Source organism: Lathamus discolor, chromosome 5 (genome assembly GCF_037157495.1).
Source record: "Lathamus discolor isolate bLatDis1 chromosome 5, bLatDis1.hap1, whole genome shotgun sequence".
Taxonomy (NCBI): Eukaryota; Metazoa; Chordata; class Aves; order Psittaciformes; family Psittacidae; genus Lathamus; species Lathamus discolor.
The window spans coordinates 68,171,420-68,192,282 of record NC_088888.1 but is presented as its reverse complement, the minus strand read 5'-3'; the positions used below and the strand labels follow the sequence as shown (position 1 = coordinate 68,192,282).

Here is a 20,863-nt window from a genome sequence, read left to right as displayed (position 1 = left end):
AGATTAAAGTGAGGCTGTAGTACAAGGTCGTTTTGTGTTTTGTTTTTGTTTTGTTGGGTTTGTTTTTGTTTTGTTTTGGTTGTTGTTTTTTTTTTGTTTGGGTTGTTGTTTTGGTTTTTTTTGGGGGGGTATGTTTGGTTATGTTTGTTTGTTTGTTTATAGATCAGTCAGCTGAATTTCTTTTCCTGGAAAATTGCTGAAGTGCTGGTAAAATAAATTATTTATTTGTAAACATTTAAAAGGTCTCAAACTGACATGTAACTGTCAAGTTTATTTTCTCAAGAGTAGATAAATAATTTCCATTTACAAATAATGTAAAAATTCCCATTTTGACAGGTCAATGTGCTTTGTGGGTAAGGAAAATGCAATGGATGTGATAAATATTAAATTAATAAAGTCACACTGCTTAATGTGACATTCTTATATACAAATTAGATAAAAAAGTTCCTTATGCAGCTGTTGTCAAACGAATGCAAAAAAAGATCAATAAGGTGTAAATAGGTTGGTTACAGCTTACTGCAAAACTGAGACTATGTACTGAAGACATTCATTTTCTGCTGTGGAAAGTACACAAATTACATATGCAGGTGATAAGATCGGAAATTACAGTACTCTAGAAAGTATGATTTGTGTTGTATTTTAATAGTTCTCTATCAAGTATAAGATATGGTCATTGTGGATAAGCCAACAATGTCATTATGAAAAGGAAAGTATAACATATGTATCACTTGGAATTTAATGTCTAAGAAATTCCTAGATAATTCCAATTTAAACCGCATATGAAAGACATTGCATCATGTTACGTTGCTCTTTCCAGCTAATTGTGGTATGTGGATGTAGGTGGCTAGTTTCTAAGAAAGTTATTGTATAATTTTTTCAGTAAAGATCAGAAATATTTTTTATGGCACTATATGAAAATACCGATGGTAAGGAGGGTGTTGTGAAGTTAAAATTTCACTTTCAAACTTTTTTAGTCTTTTTCGGTTTGGAAGTTAAGAATTACTTTAGCTAGCTTTACCTAGCTCTTTGACAAAAAGAAAGATAAATTCTGTTATTCTTTTTGATAAACAGACCTGTAGATTTTTGAGAATAAATAATTCTATGGAGATTTTAATTAATTTTTGAAAAAGAAAAGTAAATGTCATCAAGTTACACAGAAAAAAACCCTATAGATTTAAAATAAAAATAAATTAAATCCATAAGGTGCTTTACTGTATTTTTAATAAACATAATTAACAGAAGTGGAGGTAGTATTTCCAGAAATTTTTGCATTAGAAATAAACATTTCCAAAAAATTCCATATGGTGCTTTAAATTCTTTTTTTTTTTTTTTTCTTTTTTGTGGGTTTGAATAAACTTAAGAATTTAAATCTTAGAAAATTGGCTAGAGAACTTAGAATTATTTTGATAATTTCTTTCATGAAGACTGGAAAATTCTATTTACTATTTTCAAAGACGGATAAATATGGGGAGCTAAGTGAAAAACGAAAATGGGAAAATGGAGAATCAGTAACACATCTTGCATGGGACGTAATTTAAACTCAGTTTTATCTAAACTGATATCTTAACTACACTTTTACTCCTAGTTCCGTATTATATATTTTATCCTCTTGTTGGAGGAATATTGTGAAATGCACTTGAGATGTCAACCCCTTTGTGAATAGCTGTACATCAGTCTCAGTTTAAACATCCCTGTCTTAATACATTTTAGGTTCAATTATAGATTTTTTTTCTGTCTTGCACTCCATCATTTTTTAGCAAAAATAAAACTGCTTTTGTTTCCAAGAATAAATGTACTTACCTAGTGTAAATTCCAGTCTAGAATGCTCATCTATGTTTCTTTTACAACCAAGTCCATTTACATTTCTATCAGATATTATTTTTTATTTAGTTTTGTATAATTTGACACAACGGTGGTACTTCTCTGGTATGGCTAGAAACTGCTAACTTGTTCTACTGCTTCCTTTGTCATTGATTCTGACAGCTTTGTCAAAAGCTGTTTTGTCCTTTGACTGCAATACATCTCTTTTGCCTCCTCACCCTCATTAAATTGCACTGCTCATAGATGTCAGCCACTTGAGAGATCATACTTCACACTATTACAAGAATTCTTTTGAAATGCCCAGGACTGTTAATTGTCATTGCTGTCACCATCATCACACTGAATTAAAGAGAAAACTTTCTGGAAATGTTAAAAAAATGTTCAGAAAACGGAATAATGCTATTTCAAGTCAGGCATATCGTTAATAGAGCCACATATGTGAAGAAATGTCAAATGTTTCTGGAGACTAGAAAAACATGTCATATCTTATATAAAGGGCTTAATGTTTACTTACTGTTCAACATTTTCTTAAATTATTACTTTTTCTTTTTTACACTTGAAGTGCAAAGGTGAAAGGTGAGGGAAGGAATAGACAGCTCTTTTTATTCTGCTTTCATTAATTTATTTATTTTTATTATTAATTTCCTTCTAGCTGCTCTATGCTGCAGCTGATAAGTATACTCAGGTGGTATGAAAAAAACTTTTCTTCATCTTGTTGCAGTGATGTGCAATATCAAGACCTTTCCATGAACTGAAGGTCTTTTAAGCAGCATGTTGATTACCTCTCGTGGAACTGTGTGGGATGGGGTAGAGGGCTTTTTTCACTGCAGTACTCAAAAGACATTAAAAATTAGAATAGATTTTTTACTGGAAATAAGCTGAATTGGGATTGAAACTAACTATAAAAGATGTGTAACCTGCTTTCTTTAGGTGGTCCTGCTTTGGCCACCTATTCCACCTTGTAGTTAGACTAGGTGAGCTCCAGAGGTCCTTTCCAACCCTAATGATTCTCTGATTCTGAGAGTTAAACCTGGATCCCCAGTTTTCTTGTTCAGTGGTTTGGTTTGTTGGTTTTTTTTTTTTTTTTTTTTTTTTTTTTTTGTGTGTTTGTGTGTGTGTTTTGTTTTAACCTTAGGCTAGTTTCTCCTATACATGGCATTTTAGTAACTGCTGCTTCAATATTAATTATGAATATAATTTTAAACGCTTTTACTTTTCTGTACTAAGGAATGGTTTCCAAATGGATTTTTTTTTCTGAAAAGTTTGTCTTTAGTCTAGACGCTTTCATATACCAATATGAATACACACATCCATACACATACATGCCCACATATGTCTAGTTAAAAACCTAGTTCTGCCTTTCTTTGTTTTGGAAAGGAGCATTTTCATTAGGTCATAGTGTTATTGTGCTCTAAGTTCTCCTGAAGTACACAACTGGTTATACCAACAGCATTCTGTGGAAGCACAGGTCAAAGAGTAAAAGTCCCCTCAGTCTGTTGACACATATACCATTTGTATGACCAGTCTTGATACTAACTCTTCCAACAAAGTAGCCTATTCGTTGAGCTGACGTTGACCAAAAATTGATAAAACTGCTGGAGGTAAAGGTTAAAGGTCTTGAGTTGGGTCCATATTTCCATACAAAGTAAGGATCACCTGAAGTTTGGGGGCTAGCCTTTCTCTCCTGATGTGCTGTAGGGCACTAATTACTATACCTGAGCACGCAGGTGAATCTGCATGTTTGTCAGCTCTCTAACACTGAACTTTTCAAAGCTCAGGTCAAATTTTAGAACCAAAGACATTCAAATATGTCCTTCCTTCCCATATACACTTCATCTTTGAATTAATTTATTTTGAATAAAGGAGACTGTAAAACCTTTAAAATGAAAATAAATATTGTCCTGGGTTCAGCTTTAAGTTATTTTTTCATCTTCTTGGTGTCTGGTGCACTGCTGTGTTTTGGCTTTAGTCTGAGAACAAAGCTGATAACACATTGATGTTTTAGTTGTTGCTAAGTAGTGCTTACCCTGATCAAGGACTTTTCAGTCTCTCATGCTCTGCCAGTGAGAAGGGGCAGAAGAAGCTGGGAGGAAACAGAGACAGGACACCTGACCCAAACTAGCCAAAGGGGTATTCCATGCCACAGCATGTCATGCCCAGTATATAAACTCGGTGGTGCCACCTGGAAGGGCAGATCACTGCTTGGGCTGGTCTGGATATCAGTTGGTGGGTGGTGCACAATTGTATTGAACATCACTTGTGTTTATTGGGTTTTTTTCCTCTTCTCTTTCTAGTTTTATATTCTCTTCCCTTGTCATTTTCCTTATCGTTATTATTATTATTATTAGTGGTGGTAGTAGCAATAATAGTAATTTTACATTATACTTTAGTTTACATTGTTTTGATTCTCCTTCCCATCCCACTTGGAGGAGGGAGGGGAGAAGGGAGGGAGGGAGTGTGCGAGTGACTGCATGGTTCTGAGTTACTGGCTGGGCTTAAACCACAACAAGTATCTAAAATATTTCTGTTGTATGCTTCTAAATATTGAGCCTTAGTGCTCATGCAAAACTGTCTGATTGTTTGGGTAAATGTTGAGCTGTGTGTGACACAGAATAGCACATACCTCAATATGTGAGAATGACAGCAAAATGAATGTTGTGAGACTCATGATAGCCACAATTATGGAGAGTTTTAGAGTGAGGCATAGTTCTTTAGCCTTAGAAATCTTGTTTCAGCAGACAATTAAGTCAGTAAATGGATTGCTGGCATCAGCACTATTTTCCTATTTTGAAGTTATTTATCTGAAGCAGACTTAATCTCAGCCCTGTCCAGGCAATAAGCACTATGAGAAGATGCTGATGTGGGAAAAGAAATGCCAGGAGGGAAGTAGCTACCTAAACTAAAACATTTTCTGTGATTACTGGCATGGCTACCATCCAAGATTTTGAAAAATATTTTCAGTTGAACATAGCATAACTTTTATTTGTCCTTTCATACTTGGTGATCCAGAACTGGCATTTCAGTGTAACTAAAATTTTTTAGTGGTATGCTCAGAAAAAATATATTTCCTCAAAACAACACCCTGCCAAAAATCGACCAACAAAACAAACTCTAACTTGATGGTCAAATTATTTTTCTAACAACGTAAACTGCTGGTTTTGAAGCATTGTACCTTTTTAAGTGTGTGTATAGCTGAAAAGCCACACGTGGGAAAAGTGAAACTTGGAATGAATTCATCAAGTTATTATAGAACATGTCAACATAGTCTAAGGGTGTTCTGATTTATAAACAGGAGTTCTGTAACTCTGAAGTAGAGTTGAGGGCAGCAGGTCACTACTGTGTGCTTTGATAAGGAGATAAGTGCATTGTTACAGGTAGCTTGACATTATAAAGCCTCTATGCATCTACGTGGTTTTCCCCAGCAGGTAGTTTTGTCATCCAAATAGACCTCCAGAATTCATTCTGGCAGATACATTATTATCATGGGTGACTAGTATATCTTGGCTTGCCCTAAGGAATCCAATTTGTAAATTTTCAGCTGAAGTTATTCTAAATAGAGCAGCTGTATTTCTTGACAGAGGGCTTGTTAAATAGAAAAACTACTACTGAAGTCAGTCACCAGATACTTTTCTTCTTTTTACTGGTACACTGCTGTAATTTTCTTGGTGGGAATCATGATTAACAATAGAAAAATAATTTAAGTCAACATAATAATAGATATCTTTAACCTTTTTTTTCATGTCACCTCTACTAATAGTAGTATATTTTTAAATATTGCAGTTTGCAGGTGGCATAAAGCTCTAATGTAATATCTGCAATATATATTCATGTAAATGCATACACAGGGTTAGGATTACTCTCCAACACTCAAACTACAAGAGTGGAAAATTTTGCTAAATTGTTGGACTCTAAAGCTTGTAATAAGGAGCTGTACTAATTATGTTTACAGTAAGAAAACAAATTTTTCTCAATTACGTATCTTAAAGTTCTTCCTTCATTACAGACATTTCACACCATTGGTATTGTATTTAAATGGGTTTAAATATAACTGAAAACAATTTTAAGGATGCTTTACAGTGCCAGAATTGGATGAAATATCCTAATGTAGTAAAATCTTAAATATGAATAAATGAGAAAGGTCCATCAAGGTGTTTTCTGTCTTCATCTGTATTTTTCCTACTGGTGTTTCTGTGTTATGCTGTTATAGTCAAAGAACACAGAACATCCCACTATTCACTTAGCTCTGCTAGCAAGTGAAATTTTTTTTTTATTATTTTTATCTTTTTCTCTCTTTCCTCCTCACTTCCCTACCCATTTTAATCCTTTCACTAGAGATGTTTTTTAAGCAGAGGATAAGGATGAGAATGACAAAACTAATCTTTAGATTTCATGGCTAATCTTTCAGGCTCTTCAATATCTGTGAACATTTTATAGCAATTAACTGCTCTGGTTGATGTGAAGCATTTTATCAATGCCCAATAAACTGGTATTCACCTCCCTTCTACCCAAGCCCCCTTCAATGCCTGATACACAATGACAATTTTCTGAAACAACTAGGAAAACTAGGCAGGAGACTGTCAGGCAAGGAGGAGTGAGAGGAAAAACTTGCTGCAAATAGAGAAACTATTCTGGTAGCTCTGTAAAGCAATATATTATTATTATTTTGAAGTTCTTCAGATTCTGAAGATAGGAGTAGCCTTTAAAAAAGCATTAGTGTTCTTTTGTACAGAAAAAGGTTCATGTGTTCAGCCTGTTGCAAAGAGCATTTGCTTACATTCTTCCTGTGCAGCACAAAAGCAGCATTAATGGAAATGATAAATAGTTTGATGAGCATGCCAGGTGGCATAGCAATGGCTTGCAAGACTGCTGAGATGGAGACACAGGTTTTAAAACAAACTTGGGGCTCTTGCTTCCTGGACTGGTTGAAGTTGAACATGTCGAGGAGGTAATGTGATTGATCTCTTCGGAGGAGGATGCCAGCTGGAGAGCTCACAGACTGCTCCTTCAGGATTCTCCTTAAAGATGAATTGATGGCAGCTTCTGAAAAGAGTTACTCACACCACATTCTTCCTAGCCATTCAGAGGTAAGACTCTATCTCAGTGGTTGCTAAAAGAAGGAATTGAGATTTTAAAGGGACAGGAAAAAGGTGTCCCTGGTGAAAGAAACTGCAGGAAGTACATTCCCAAAATGCAGCTATTATTTCTATACTGTTGTCAAATAGATTTTTTTTTTTTTTGAGCTTATCCACACAAATGATTGAGGTTTTATGCTTTTTTTTTTTTCTTTCAATTTTTTTTTTCATTACACTGGGATTCTGTAATGTTAATAAAACAAGAAGTCAGAATTTCATCTGTGGGCTGATACTGAATTTTATATTGTACATCAATTGTTTTTAAATGTTATATGCTGAAATCTGTGCTTTTGCATTGGTAAGTAGCTCTTCAAAATCATGACGAATAAAGGACCTGTTTTGTTCTTAGCTTGGTTGTCCTTATAGTTTACGTATTATGTTCTTCCTTTCATTGGAGGCTCTGGTACCTCTTTTTTCTAATTAACTACACATGAGCTACATATGTGCCCTTTTCAAACTGTCCCTTGCTGATCCAAAGGCTGTTTCTCATTTCATGACAGCTTGTTACTTTGATCCTGAATGATCAGCTTGTCCATTTCCTCAAATGTCAGACAACAGCAATGCAACTTACTTTGGGATTAACAGTAGCTCAGAAATTCAGATTTAATGTATAAATACTCCATGCCTGTTCGACCTAAAACTAACTTGCTCCTTAACCATATGCACAGAGGGCAGAAGGGTAGAAATGGAGTCCCACAGACAAACTGGATACAGTACAGTACAGTACAGTCTTCCTTGAGTCTCTGGAATCTCATTCACCCTAATGAACCGTAACAGTATTAGGAAGAAGTGAAAATTCAGACTGATCAAATTTTGGCAGCATCTGAAAATAAAAGCAAACAATGAAATTGTCTGACTTCATCTGATGTGTTCAGGATTACATGTTAAAGAGACTAGGTAAAACAGAGCTCATTTTTGATTGCTGAAATGCTCTAGTTTTACTGCAAAAAGTGTATGATGTCTTAAAGCTGTGAAAAACTAAACTCCAAACATTGTTACTATAAGGGGAGGGGCAGAATTTATTTGTATCATATGTGGATTACTTGGTTACTTCTAAACTGTGCAATGTTTTGATCCCCTGCACCTTTTTTTTTTTGGCCATTGCAGCTACACTTTTGCAGAAACCAGGATGTTAAGATATAGTATATATAGTATGGTGGGGAAGAGAAGATCAGTGACAGGAACTGGGAAGTAGCTAGCCAGAGCTAGACCCAAGTGCTGCAATTTACATGTAGGGGCTTGTTCTTTTAGGTTATATCTTTTCAGTGTTTAATTTTTTCTTTGGTTATAAATAATGACCTTATTTATAATTAACCAATATTTGACTTGGAAAAGAAGGTGGGAGGAACAGGGGGGCATTAAACAGCTCAGAATAGCGAGAAAACACTGCAGACAAAACAGTCAAGAGTCAGGGTTTTTTACTCAATTACTTTTAAACACAAGCTTTGGATCACTCAATTTGTTAGTGAGAAGAAGGGCATAACTACATTTTTCCTCCATTGGGAGAAAGGAAACTGTATTTTCACTACAGTTTATATGCAGTCTATCAATGTTTTGCTGGGAGGTTACCGGGGGAGTAGCAGGCTTGTGCTGTTTTGTGTAACTGTTTCTGCTGCTTTGTGTGTAATGGCTTTTCCGGGTGTTCTGGGCTGCAGCCCCTCAGAGGGTCCATGACCCAGCCTGAGGCACCCATGACCACAGCTGGCCTCTCTCTCTGCTGGGTTCTGCTGTGGCAAGGAGCTCCTTCCCTTGAAGAGGGCATCTACAGCACAGAGTGGTGATGTGTCTTTCTTCACTACTTCTGAGCAGGGCTGCCTCCCCTTGATACCCAGGGGATTTTTTCACTGCTTGTTTAGATTGCCTCAGTGTCAGTTTGAACTAGCAATGACAAGCACAGGGCAGGTCGTGATGCACCCTTTCATACTTTGTGCCTCACACAGGCAATAGTCTGCAATATATTTCAACTCTTGAGCCTTCATCCAGGCATAACAGAGAGGGAAAGACAAAAAGAATACTGCTTTTTTTTTTTTTGTTTGTTTGTTTGTTTGTGGCTGTGGCTTGTTTTTTGTATGTTTGTCTGTCCCAGATTATGTCTTTTTCTCAGGAAATTAATTTTGTGGGTTTTATTTTCTAGGAAAACTAGGCTGCTCTTTGCACACTTTATGCAACACAAATACAGCATCACAAATGCTAGGTACAATGTGGAGGTACCCTTCAGCCTTTGATTTATATTTGAAAGAGTATGCTTTTGAAGTGTGATCTGGGCCTGGAAAGCTTTTACTCAGTCTTAGTTCCCACTAATGCCTGAATGTGGAAATGCTGTTTCCCAACACGTCAACCATCAATGCTCTCACATAAAAATAAAAAATACCAGAGAGAGGCATGCTCAGCACTGCCTGATTGTTTTGTTGTTTATTTTTGTTCTGCGTGGAGCTGTGGGGAGCCTGTGCTAGTGGTATTAGCTATCCATGATGCAGCTTCACGGTAGCTGCCCACACCATGTACTCCACAGAGTGCATGTCCAGGGGGTTCTGCGCGGGAAGCAGCAGCCCTTAGGAGTGAGGAGGGCTTTTTTTTCCTGAAGTTCCTGTGAGAGCCCAGCAAGCTGGAAACTGTTGACTTTGTGCCAGCAAAAATTGATTTTTTTAAGTATGGATGAGGATGAACAAATATTCCTTGTAGCAGGTGACCTAGTGGATTACTGAAGTGAGTCATTTAGTAGACTGGAACATGTTTTGTGCCCTGTGCAATTCATCTGAACTTAATAAATGCTGGTGGCTGGAAGCACAATGAAAAATATATGTTAATATCTTAAAAATGGAAGTACATGTTAACTGTAAATATTACTAGAATTAAAATGCTATGAGCAACAGTACTACAAAGTAGAAGCTTAAAGTTGCATTTTCTTTATTTCACATTGATAAGGACAGGAGAAAAAAGCTTAGCTTTGAAATACCTGGAATTTGTTTATGTCTCAGTTTTGCTTTATTTTAAAATGTTTTGAGAAAGCTCACTGATTACTATTTCTGTGTCCTGACAGTTATCGAAGGCACAAATACTTACTCGTTTTCATGCACACCTCTACTGCACCAGCACTGAGCTCTGGTCAGTGCACTAGAGAGGTGAGCATGCACAGGTTTTCTTCCCCCATTCTCATACTCAGGCTCCTCTGGTAACATCTACACCTTTTGTACAGCCTTCATAGTACAGGGTGGTACTTTGTTTATTGCTCATCACTTCTCTCTCAGATACATAGGTAACCTAGCAAGTGCACACTATGCTTATCATATATACTCCTTGACAGTTTTTAATTACTCAGGTGTTATTTCCTGCAACTGTAAATCTTCTATTTCATATTTTGGTGGGATTTTTTCTTTCTCTGGGGTAGCTCAATTATGCAAAGATTTATAAAGAGGAGGAATTTCTTCTTTTAATTCTTGAAGAGCTCAGTTAGGCTCTTGATGACCTCACCTTCTTGGGTAATGCTCTGAAACAGAACAGAGATTGGAAGAAAGATTTTGAATTTTCTTACTCACTGCATTTTTTGTCAGCCATAAGGTAGAGGTTTTATTCAGAAGAGTGTTGTAAGACATTTATTTCAGAAGCTCTTGCAGGCCACAAAGCACTTCTTGCAGTGATGCAATACATGGGGCTAATTAAGGGACTTGTCAATTTTTAATATCTTACTTTTTTTTTTTTACTAAAATTTTGGAACTTATGAACTTCCTACAGAGAAAATCAACCTCCCTTTTTCCTTTCCTTGTATCCCATCTTAATGTTCCTTGACAATCTTAACTGTCCATCTGGTCTCCTAAGGTGTAACAAAAGTGTTTGATATAACACCTGAAAATGAATAATTGATACAAATTAGGCACTTTGATCTTTTAAGTAAAGAGCATTTTGAAAGAACAATTTGCAGTCAAGAAAAAACAGACAGATTTCTTTTTAACCCTTGATATATAAAAAATAGTACAGTACTTGTACAGAAGTTTTGAACTTCATGAATCACTTTAATGTCAAATACAATCAAATTAATTTCATGTTTGCTTCCACAGACATATTAAGTTTTGTTCTGAAGTGATTCTGATTCCAAAACTTGTACAATAGAGTAAAGCCATTTTTGACTCTTGCTGTTCTCGAAAAGAGGTTCAGTAGAGAAACATGAGAACCGGGACTAAAGCCCAGGCGTTTCCTCTCTTAGATGAGTATCATAACCATCATACTAACAAGTGTCCATTTGTCTCCTACTAGCAACTCCAACTGCAGATTGAATAACAGTGTACTTAAGAATAGTTTATAATACTTCATTAATTTCTTATCTACCAAATAAAATTTGATTCCTCTGGAAAAAACAAAAAAGCCAAATATATTTGAGATCACAAAAATCCTGAGGGAAAAGTCATCATGCTACTGTCAAAATACAACTGTGTGGGTGAGACATAGTTCTGATTTTCCTCATTTTGAGTAGATGCGTATTTTGTAATCACTGCCTCCGAGACTCAAACAGCAGTGCAGTTTTGAATCTTGTAATCTTCAATCTCTTTTAGCATATTTTCACCAGCGATGTTTATCTTTAAATAGGTTTCAATTTTTCTGTACATCTCATGTGTGTGATTTTTTTTGAGTAAATTGTGGACTTTTGCATTTTACTTAATGCTCTCCTATTGAAAGATCAATACTTGTTTTGCAAAACTGATTATAATCTCTTTCCTACCACGTAAAGCTGTGTTTAAGAATTTCAGGTTGCTTTAATCTCCTGTACTCATAGTACAATTTTCTTTTTTCTGGCAGAGACGGACTACCTGTCCCAAATTGTTACTCTTGTGATCTGTAGTTCTCAACTGGAAGTGCATGGATATCAGAGCAAGTGAACAAGTGGCAGCACTTTGTCTTTGAGAAGGACTCTATTTTGAAATGTGGTCCTAAATTTTCTGACTGCAAGTGCATACATTCCAGTTGCTTCATTTTTCTTAGTCTTAAGGAAAATGGGAAAGACAGGGTCAATCCTTAGTGTTTTTCTTGACATGCTATTGCCAGTTATTTTTGATAAAGTGATTAATGGTTATGGGGTATGCTATGTTTTTCAAAGCTTTAGTTTCACATATTTGTCCCTGATTATTTGTAAATGGTAATAAAATGCAGTAGATCTGTAAATTGAATAGACACCTCTACTATATAGCTTTTAAGTATACTTATTTAAGATTTCTTAGAAATCAAGTATGAAATCTATTTAAGTTTCTATTAGATACATTAACTCATGTTATGTAAATGTCATTATGGGATTTGAGGTAAATGTGGCAATTTTGTAAAAATCTGAATTAGCATTGAAAAGTACTCTTTTCACAACCATGTAGACTTACATGTGCCGTTTACTCACACAGCACATGTAACCTGGCTGTCACTTCTCTATGTTTTAGCAGGCACTTACCAAGTCTAGGGACCAGGTCTAGTCATGAGAAAGTACTTCAATTTCCATATCTGTTCTGCTCTCAGCATGTCTACTAAAGATTGCAAGAAATATAGTGATGTTTCTGTGATTCTTTAACGGTGGTTTTTATTTCCTTTTCAAGGACAAGCAAAACAAAATGAAGCAAAAAAAGCAGGACAAGTCTAAAATTATTTACAAGTTATTGCTCTGTACAAAAGGTTTCAATTGTCTACTTTGGCAAGCAATGACAATCTGGAACACATGGAATTATTTTTTATCCCTCGAGTTAAAACATTTTACTCTGACTTTAAATTTTGATACATTGTTGTGTTATGTAAAAAAGGCAGTTGACATTGTTCAGGTTATAATTTTTTATGGAAAATGTCAGCCCGCTCTGGGTTACTGGATTTAGTTCTTTACAGTGCATTAGCTGTTAATAAAGATCCTATAGAAATGGCGTTAGAAAATGAAAATTTGAGATAATTTATCTATTGGTAACAATTGTCTCAGTTTGAACAATGCACACATTATTGAGAATGTGTGTGGTGGGGGTGTTACTGAGAAATTGTGATGAAATAGGAGATACTGTGTCTGTGACATAGACCTGTGAGCGAAGAAAAACTCCTAAATGGACTAAATATCAAAGTTGTCATTCCCCACTCTGGCTTTGGGCATAAGAGGTCTACTGGAATCCTCTGCTAGATCTCCACACCTGCAGTCTTAATTTAGAAAGGTTTTATATAATAAGGTGTAATTCCTGTTCTATTTTCAGTTAATTTTAGCAGAAACTGTTGAAGAAATATGTGGATCCTTTGCAGAGTAAAAAAGGGGGAATGGTGAAACAGAAGAGACTGATTTTATCATTCAGTTATATTCTCTACTGGTATGGTTCTGCTGGAAATGATTAGAGCTAATTTTTTTTACAATCTAAAAGCTTCATAGCAAAAAAATCATAGCAATACTAAAATATGTCAGTGTTATGTTACTTAAAGTACAATGTGTGTTGAAAAAAGGCTGTATTAAATCCTTTGTCGGAGGTTATCACAGTTTCTTACTTATGCTGTGGTGTTGTTCCAAATTACATTACAACAACATCTTTCCATGAAAACAAGACAGCTTTGACAAATATCTGAAGAATATTTACAGATAAAATAAAATACCATTTTTTTTAATACTAGATAGTGCTCCCTGAGATAATAACGAAATAATAATTAGTCACCTGTTAATATTTTTGTGAAGTGAGCTATTTCAGATTTTAAAAGTACTACATTTATGTCTGGAATATAAAGTGAAATCTTAAGCAAAGTTTCCATTTTTTATGCAATTGGGTGTATTATGTACGTGCACTGCAAACATAATGATGATAAGCAACCCTTGTTACTGTCACTAAATGGAGCATGTTCCAGTGCAAGGAGTAAATTAGCAGAACACTCGTTTTTCTAACACAGAAATAAATTGTTAACTTATAGGAAACCTGTTTTTACCTAGTCATTTTAGTACAGTTAATAAACCTAATATTTAATATTGGTCACAGACAATCAGTGACTTGTAAAACATACCATGCACTATCATACTGACGCAAGCAATCAGATTTTTTTGAGAAATGTCGTTGAATCTAATTTCAAAGTAAAAGTAAAGTAAACCAAAATGAAAATGTAGGGTATTGAAGATGAATGAAATGGCATGAGTCATTTATTCAGCCTTTTTGCTGCTGCATGTTTTTTATTACCTGTATAATCAAGAAAAAATATAATCTCGTGAATTATGTGAGGGTGCTTTTCACTGCTGAGATGATTCACAGCTTCATATGTAAACCTGACAGATTAGTTAGGAGACTGGCTAGTCTGATTACAAACTACAGTCTGAGATATTGCTTTAATTGAATTAGAATAATTATATATTTCTTGAAGAGGAATGTCACGGTTGCATGATCATGCTAAAGCAAGATTTGTCTGTCTTAAGGTAATCCTAACTGAGGCTGCTTACTGTCTGTTAATGTTGAAAAAGACTTGTGATAAGAAAGTATTCAGAGTGCAGATACTCAATTTTTCTTTTTTTTTTTTTAGTAAATCTGTTGTGGTTCAGCTGCAACATACTGAGAAGGGAGAAAAATTCAGGAAAATTTGAATGTTTATAGTAAGTTGTCCTGCTAGCAGTTCAGGTTCTTGTATTTATAATCTTCTTTTAACTATGTTTTCTTTAAGGCCTTATTCGATTACAAGAGCTCATCAAGGCTCCATCACGATATAACCTGAGACTAAAAATCCGTCAGTTACCAGCTGACACAAAAGATGCAAAGCCATTGCTAAAGGAGATGAAAAGAGGCAGGGAATTCCATGTAATCTTTGACTGCAGCCACGAAATGGCAGCAGGCATCTTGAAACAGGTAATCCTCATTTTGCTTCAGATGGCCTAATATTTTTCATTCCTTATAAATAAAAATAATGGCATTTAACAAGAAGGGAAATTGTATGTCAGTTTACTGAGGACTAACTGAAAATCAGTCAAGGACTTCAGAGATAATTTTGCTGGTGACACTTATGGTAGCTACTTTCATTATGTTTTATTAAAGGAACAGATTAATCACTTCGTGTACAGAGGAAAATGTACATCAGTCTTTCAACTATGAAAAATCAGTACTTTGGAGAAATTATATTTTAACCAGGATTTTAAATGCTTGCTTTGATTATTGTCATTATTTTTTTCAAATTGAAGCCTCTATATTGTGACTTTTAATCAGGTGGTGATATTTGAATAGTATGTTACCAGCAGGCCACATTGATGAGTTCTACTGATAGGGCAGAACTAATAGATATCTTTTAGAAACATATTTTCCTTGCACTACTAATAGGACTACAAAACACCTGAATGCATTTGGGTAGGTGGTCTGAAACTGTTGCTTTGTTGTATTCAAGTAAGATGAGTAGGTGAGATACAACAAAATCGCAAATTTAACTGGCTTTATAATGAAGAAGAGAATTCCAGTCATGTCTTCCAAAAGAAGGTGGCAATATAGTGCTATGCAAAGGCAATACAGTGGTATGCATAGAAGACAAGCTTTTCTGTGTTTAGTTTAATGAGCTAGCTCCCAAGACTGGGAATTTCTTACGTTCAGAGGCCATTTTCCCTATAGCTTTTTAATTGCACTGTCTTTCAATAAGGAGGATAGGAAGAACACCTAAACCAAGACAATATCCTACATTTACAATGAATAGCTTTTAGTGACTTCATGTTTTTATTATGTTTGCTAGCATTGTTTACATTGAAAACAAAATGTGCTTAAGATTTGAAAATATGTTTCTCTTTAAAGGTACTTAGGGGTATTTTAAATATTGTTGTGGGATTCTAAATGCACAAGTATAGGCATCTGTTAGAAAAGTGTTGCAGTTTTTGTCAAAGTCCTGTCTAAAATTTCATAAAACCTAATCTGCAGCTGATATTTGGAATTCATTTTGGCTTTTAACTTTTCTTTGGACAAGTTACAGACTAGTAACTTGATAATTTTTCAGACAATGTCAAAAGTAAAAAGACTCCCAAAGCCTCCAGAACTCTGATGATTCTTTTGTATAAAAACTCTGGTATTGTGAGAATTGTTTCATTTTTGCCTTCAGTATATTTAAAGAGGTGTATTTGGTAATGACCTGGCAAAGAGTTCCGTTGATAATTCCTGGAAAGGAAAAAAAAAATTGTTTACTTGTGTAGCTTTTTTACAGCGCTAAAGTTGTGTAAAAATCATTGTAGATACTAAAATGATTGAATAAGTCATACTAGTCTAAGGTAACTTTTGTGCAGAGCATGCAGATGTGATTTTCAGCTGAACGTGCTTAAGAGTGATGACACATCCATTTTATTGTCTTAAAATTGTATATACAAATATCTGTTCTTATGCTTAACTGTTCATTTAAAAATGCGCAGTTATTCCAAATCTATGTGGTACTGCATAGTTAGCAAGACAGGTGAAGATACTTGATAGATACCTGAGTTTCTAGAGTAATGCTATGAATATTTGCTCTTCCTTTTTACTGAAGTATTATGTATCTCGCTGTTCCAAACTTGACTCAAGAGTATTTTCATCCATGGTTGGAAAAATATCTACATGTATGATATAAGCCTGGGTCCTTCTTTTAAATGCATAGTATCGTTCATCAAAACAGAAAAAAAGATTTCCTATTAGGTTATTCTTTTTAAGGGAAGGATTCAATAATAAATGAAAATATTGTTGACTCAAATTTCGTGTGGCAACTTAATGCATCCATTAGTATGTAAAACTATAAGGCTCTTTCACATTTACTGCACTAAACAGTTTAATAATATTTTTTCTATCAGAAGATTTGGTTCATAAATTCCTTTAATAGTCAGTAATCTGCTCTAACTGCTAGGAAATTACTTGCTTGACCTAATTTTAGTGTAATTCCAACCCTATAGTCTTATCCCAGTAGTGCTCTTTCACAGATTTTCATTGGCCATGTAAGTGTGATAAAAATGTATTATGTGACCTCAGAAACATTAATCTTTTGTTTATTTTTTCAAGGCTTTAGCTATGGGAATGATGACAGAATACTATCACTATATCTTTACCACACTGGTAAGTGGCTTGTAGAAACATAGTGATGACATCTAACAAAGATGTTAGTTTACTAATTATATTACCTGACAAAGTGAAAAAGGTCTCTCTGGAATGGGGTGTGAGTACAAGATGTTTTCTCTGTTTCTTATGTTCAGTGAAAACTCATCAGGATGGTTTAATTATTGTTCAACAGTGTACCCTGGGAAACTGATAATACTGAAAAAGCAACTGACTCTGTAGCACTGCAGTTTTTAACTTTCAAGCAGGGTTAAGTATATAACTCACAATTGATTATTTATGTTATGAATTTTGTACTTATCTCCTTTAGATAGTTGTATGTGAAGATTTTAAACTTTTATATTCTATATTTTTAATACAACATTTTGCAAGGTAGCTCTTCACTGTCATATAATTCCTGAATAATTTGGTGTGAATATTAGCAGCATTTTATTTAACAATCCACATGAACTTTTAGGCACACGAATTATGCAGTATTCTTTGGTGTCCATTGTAAAATTAACTAAGAAGGAATCGTTCTTGGAACCATCAGATTTAACATTTGCAATAAATGAACATTTAAAATGAGAATGTTCTTACAAAACATAACAAACATGCATGTGAAGTCCTTTTTTATTGTTTGCCACAGCTTAACTAAGAAATGGTTTAAAAGTTGATAAAATAGTACTTTAGAAACTACAGTTGTACATGTTTCTCTGTTTTCTATTGTGTTCAAATTTGCATGTTTAGATTGCAGTTCATTAATGTTTAAATTACAAGTCATTTAAAGCACGAGACAGACGTGCCTTGGTAAAATCATGCTTGAAATGACCTATGTTTAAGTCACATACATGTTTAAGTCCTTATAGAAATGTATCCTTTGTGATAGGATGAAAACTTCATCTCAGAATCACAAAACAACAGTTCGTGAAAAGTATTAGCATGGAAATAGCTTGTTGAATAGAAATTTATTGCAAAATAATCTGTGATGTTCATTGGAACTGTAAAGGCAAAATATCCTGCACCAGTAGCTGTCTTACTTTAGAAGAGCAAGTTGTCTATCACTTACAGATTTGGGATTGCATACAACAGAATTTCTTTCAATAGTATATCAAAATGGATCCTAGATGTTTCCAGGGAATTTTTTACATCTTCACTTTTCATTTTCCTCTTGGTGAAAATAGGTTCTTTGAGTGGTGTGCTGTCCACTGGCATTTAATTTTTACAGGAAATGCTATGTTTAAAAATCATGGGTTTCTGTCATTTTTATTTCCTTATTAGAAGATTAACTTTTTTTAGGAGACACAAGTATTATACTGACTTGGAGCTATGAAAAGGTAATTTAGTGTGCACAAATGGATGGTAGATTAGCAATGCAGCTTGTGAACTAGCATCAGACTTCAGTTGTTTGATCTATTAATTGCTTCTTATCTGACATGGTGAAAGTCCTAACAAGTAGATTTTTCCAGTCACAGTGGTTGCAGCAATCTTCCATGTATTCTCATCATTGATTCAGGGTCTAATGCAGTAGCTCATTAATACACTGACTCATGTGTATTTATAATATACTCATGATATTTGTGTGTATATTTATTATACTCCATTGTAAACATTAATGTGTTTGGATGAAATAATTACATCTGAGGTTCTGACTTTTTTGCAGAAAAAACAGAGAATTTTTAGAGGAAAGATATAACATAGTTGCATATCTCAGGTATTATATATGGAAGATGGTATCATAATTCCTAGCTGTAATTAAAACTGGTTGATATTTTTATGGGATTATTGATGTTAACAATGAATAATGAATTGTAGTCTGGCTTTCTGTAATGCAGTATTTAATCTTCTTCCTCTCTAACCAATAAACAAAATGGATTCAGAAAAGTGTTACACCTAACACTTCAATTCCATGGAAATTTATAATATGTTACAGTGCTAGCAAAATATAAATTAACAGATTGAGATGAATGACTAAGTATGAATTATGTGGAAAATTCCTATGTTCAATTAAACTAAAATTATGTTACAAGACAGTAATGTCTTACATAGAAACTTGATTATGTCACTTAAAAAAAAAATTTAAAAGGAAATGGAAAGGTTGTTTATAATAGACATAGCTAGGCTTAATGACTCATGACTGTTTTTTTCTTTTCATCAACTTCATATTTTCTTCATTTCCCCATGTTGAAAACGTGATCTTAGACCTGGGTTTCCTGAAGACCAGTACTGGTTCTACATTGTTTCTAAGAATTCTGTCAAAGGATTAAGATAGTCTCAACCTTACTTGCTTGATCTAAAATTTGATTAATTTTATACATATTAATTTATGTCTGCCTCTTTGTGTGTTGGGAGATTAAGTATATAGATGCAACTATGTATATATTGAAATACATTACTTGGAAAAGTTTATTCTTGCAGAGATAAATTCCTAGTTAAATATATGTTCATGTTTGGAAGTTTAAGAGATAGCCGTGAAAAATTCTTTTGGTTAAATTTAAAGCCAGATACCTTCCCCCTCCTCCTTCTCCTTCTCAGTTTACCATATAGAGATCAACATGTTCAAGTTTCATAGAAAGTGAAAGTACAAGGAAAATCTTGTTCTGTTTATTTTATGATTTGAAGTCTGTTATGGTAAGCCAAAGAAGTAGCAATTAATAATAGTATTTTTAGCAAATAATAATAATATTTAAGCTATTTAACTAGTAGTAGATACAGTTCCGCAACTGGATTTAGCATTTCCTGAAAATTTGTTTTGTTTTGGTTTTTTTTTTGGTTTTTGTTGGTTTTTGTCTGGGTTGGGGGATTTTTTTGGTTGTTGTTTTTTCTAAAAAAGGCAGTTGAAGCTGTTCTTCCTCTCTGAATCAGGTTATTCCAACTATAGGCTCAGCTGAGTTCCTTGCACACAGTCACAGGCTCCACATAAACAAAACATATTTCCTAGCATATATGTATACCATATGTGTATCACTGTTACTCTGCAAATTTCAGTGGTTTCATCTAGGGAGATGGTCTAACAATTGACATGGGAATTGCAGTGTGTTAAAGAATTTATATGATGGCCGTTTTTTTCAGGACCTGTTTGCCTTGGATGTGGAACCCTATCGGTATAGTGGTGTTAATATGACTGGATTCAGAATTCTAAACACTGAAAATACCCAGGTGTCATCTATCATTGAAAAGTGGTCTATGGAGCGCTTGCAAGCACCTCCTAAGCCTGATTCAGGTTTGCTGGATGGATTTATGACGGTATGAATATCAGTGTTTAGTTCCTTTCTTTGCATATGTTTGTGAAGCTAAAAAAACTTTTCACATTTTTTTTCTGTTACTAAAATTTTTTTGAGGTATGAAACCAAATATTATTACAAACATGAGTAAGAGAGTAACTGCTGTTTCTGCTTATCTGTAGACTGAATATATGATCATATTAACTTTCTTTTAAAATTACATTTACTGTATTTTCTCCAAGCGACAAAGCCATATTTTAAATATCTAATTCATCTAGTCACGATTACATACATGCAAAATAAACTTTCATTTCTAGGTTTCTGCTCATCACTTGGAGTTAAATCTAGAATTACAAAATCAGGAAGGGATTTGTTTTAAAATATATCCTACATTAAGAGCCCTTTAGTTTTCAAGTTTATTGAAAGATTAATTTCCACTTTGTTTCTGAGCGATTTGTAACATCTTTGCTGTCAGAGTTCCACTGTTCTTTGGATTTTTTTTAAATATTTTTTTTTTAGAAATGTTTGATTGTTTCATTTGACAAATAGCAAATTTTGTTTCTTGAAGTTACCTATCAGTTATCTATCTTGTCCTAATTGAGCCACATAACGTGGCTAATCATTTGAACAAAATTTTTCTACTTAAAAGTTTCAAAGATTTTATAGTCATTAGATACTAAGTGACAATCAATAT

At 34.3% G+C, this 20,863-nt stretch overlaps 1 protein-coding gene across 8 annotated transcripts in view; it reads left to right on the top strand.

Moving 5' to 3' along the window:
* The window catches only part of GRIK2 (glutamate ionotropic receptor kainate type subunit 2), a 405,316-nt gene that overhangs the window by 149,175 nt on the left and 235,278 nt on the right, over positions 1-20,863 (top strand). For all 8 annotated transcript variants that reach the window (XM_065681155.1, XM_065681154.1, XM_065681157.1 and 5 more), the window contains 3 exons: positions 14,586-14,767; positions 16,913-16,966; positions 20,018-20,191. In XM_065681155.1, the coding sequence (XP_065537227.1) occupies positions 14,586-14,767; positions 16,913-16,966; positions 20,018-20,191 (410 nt within the window). The remainder of the gene's footprint in view (positions 1-14,585; positions 14,768-16,912; positions 16,967-20,017; positions 20,192-20,863) is intronic.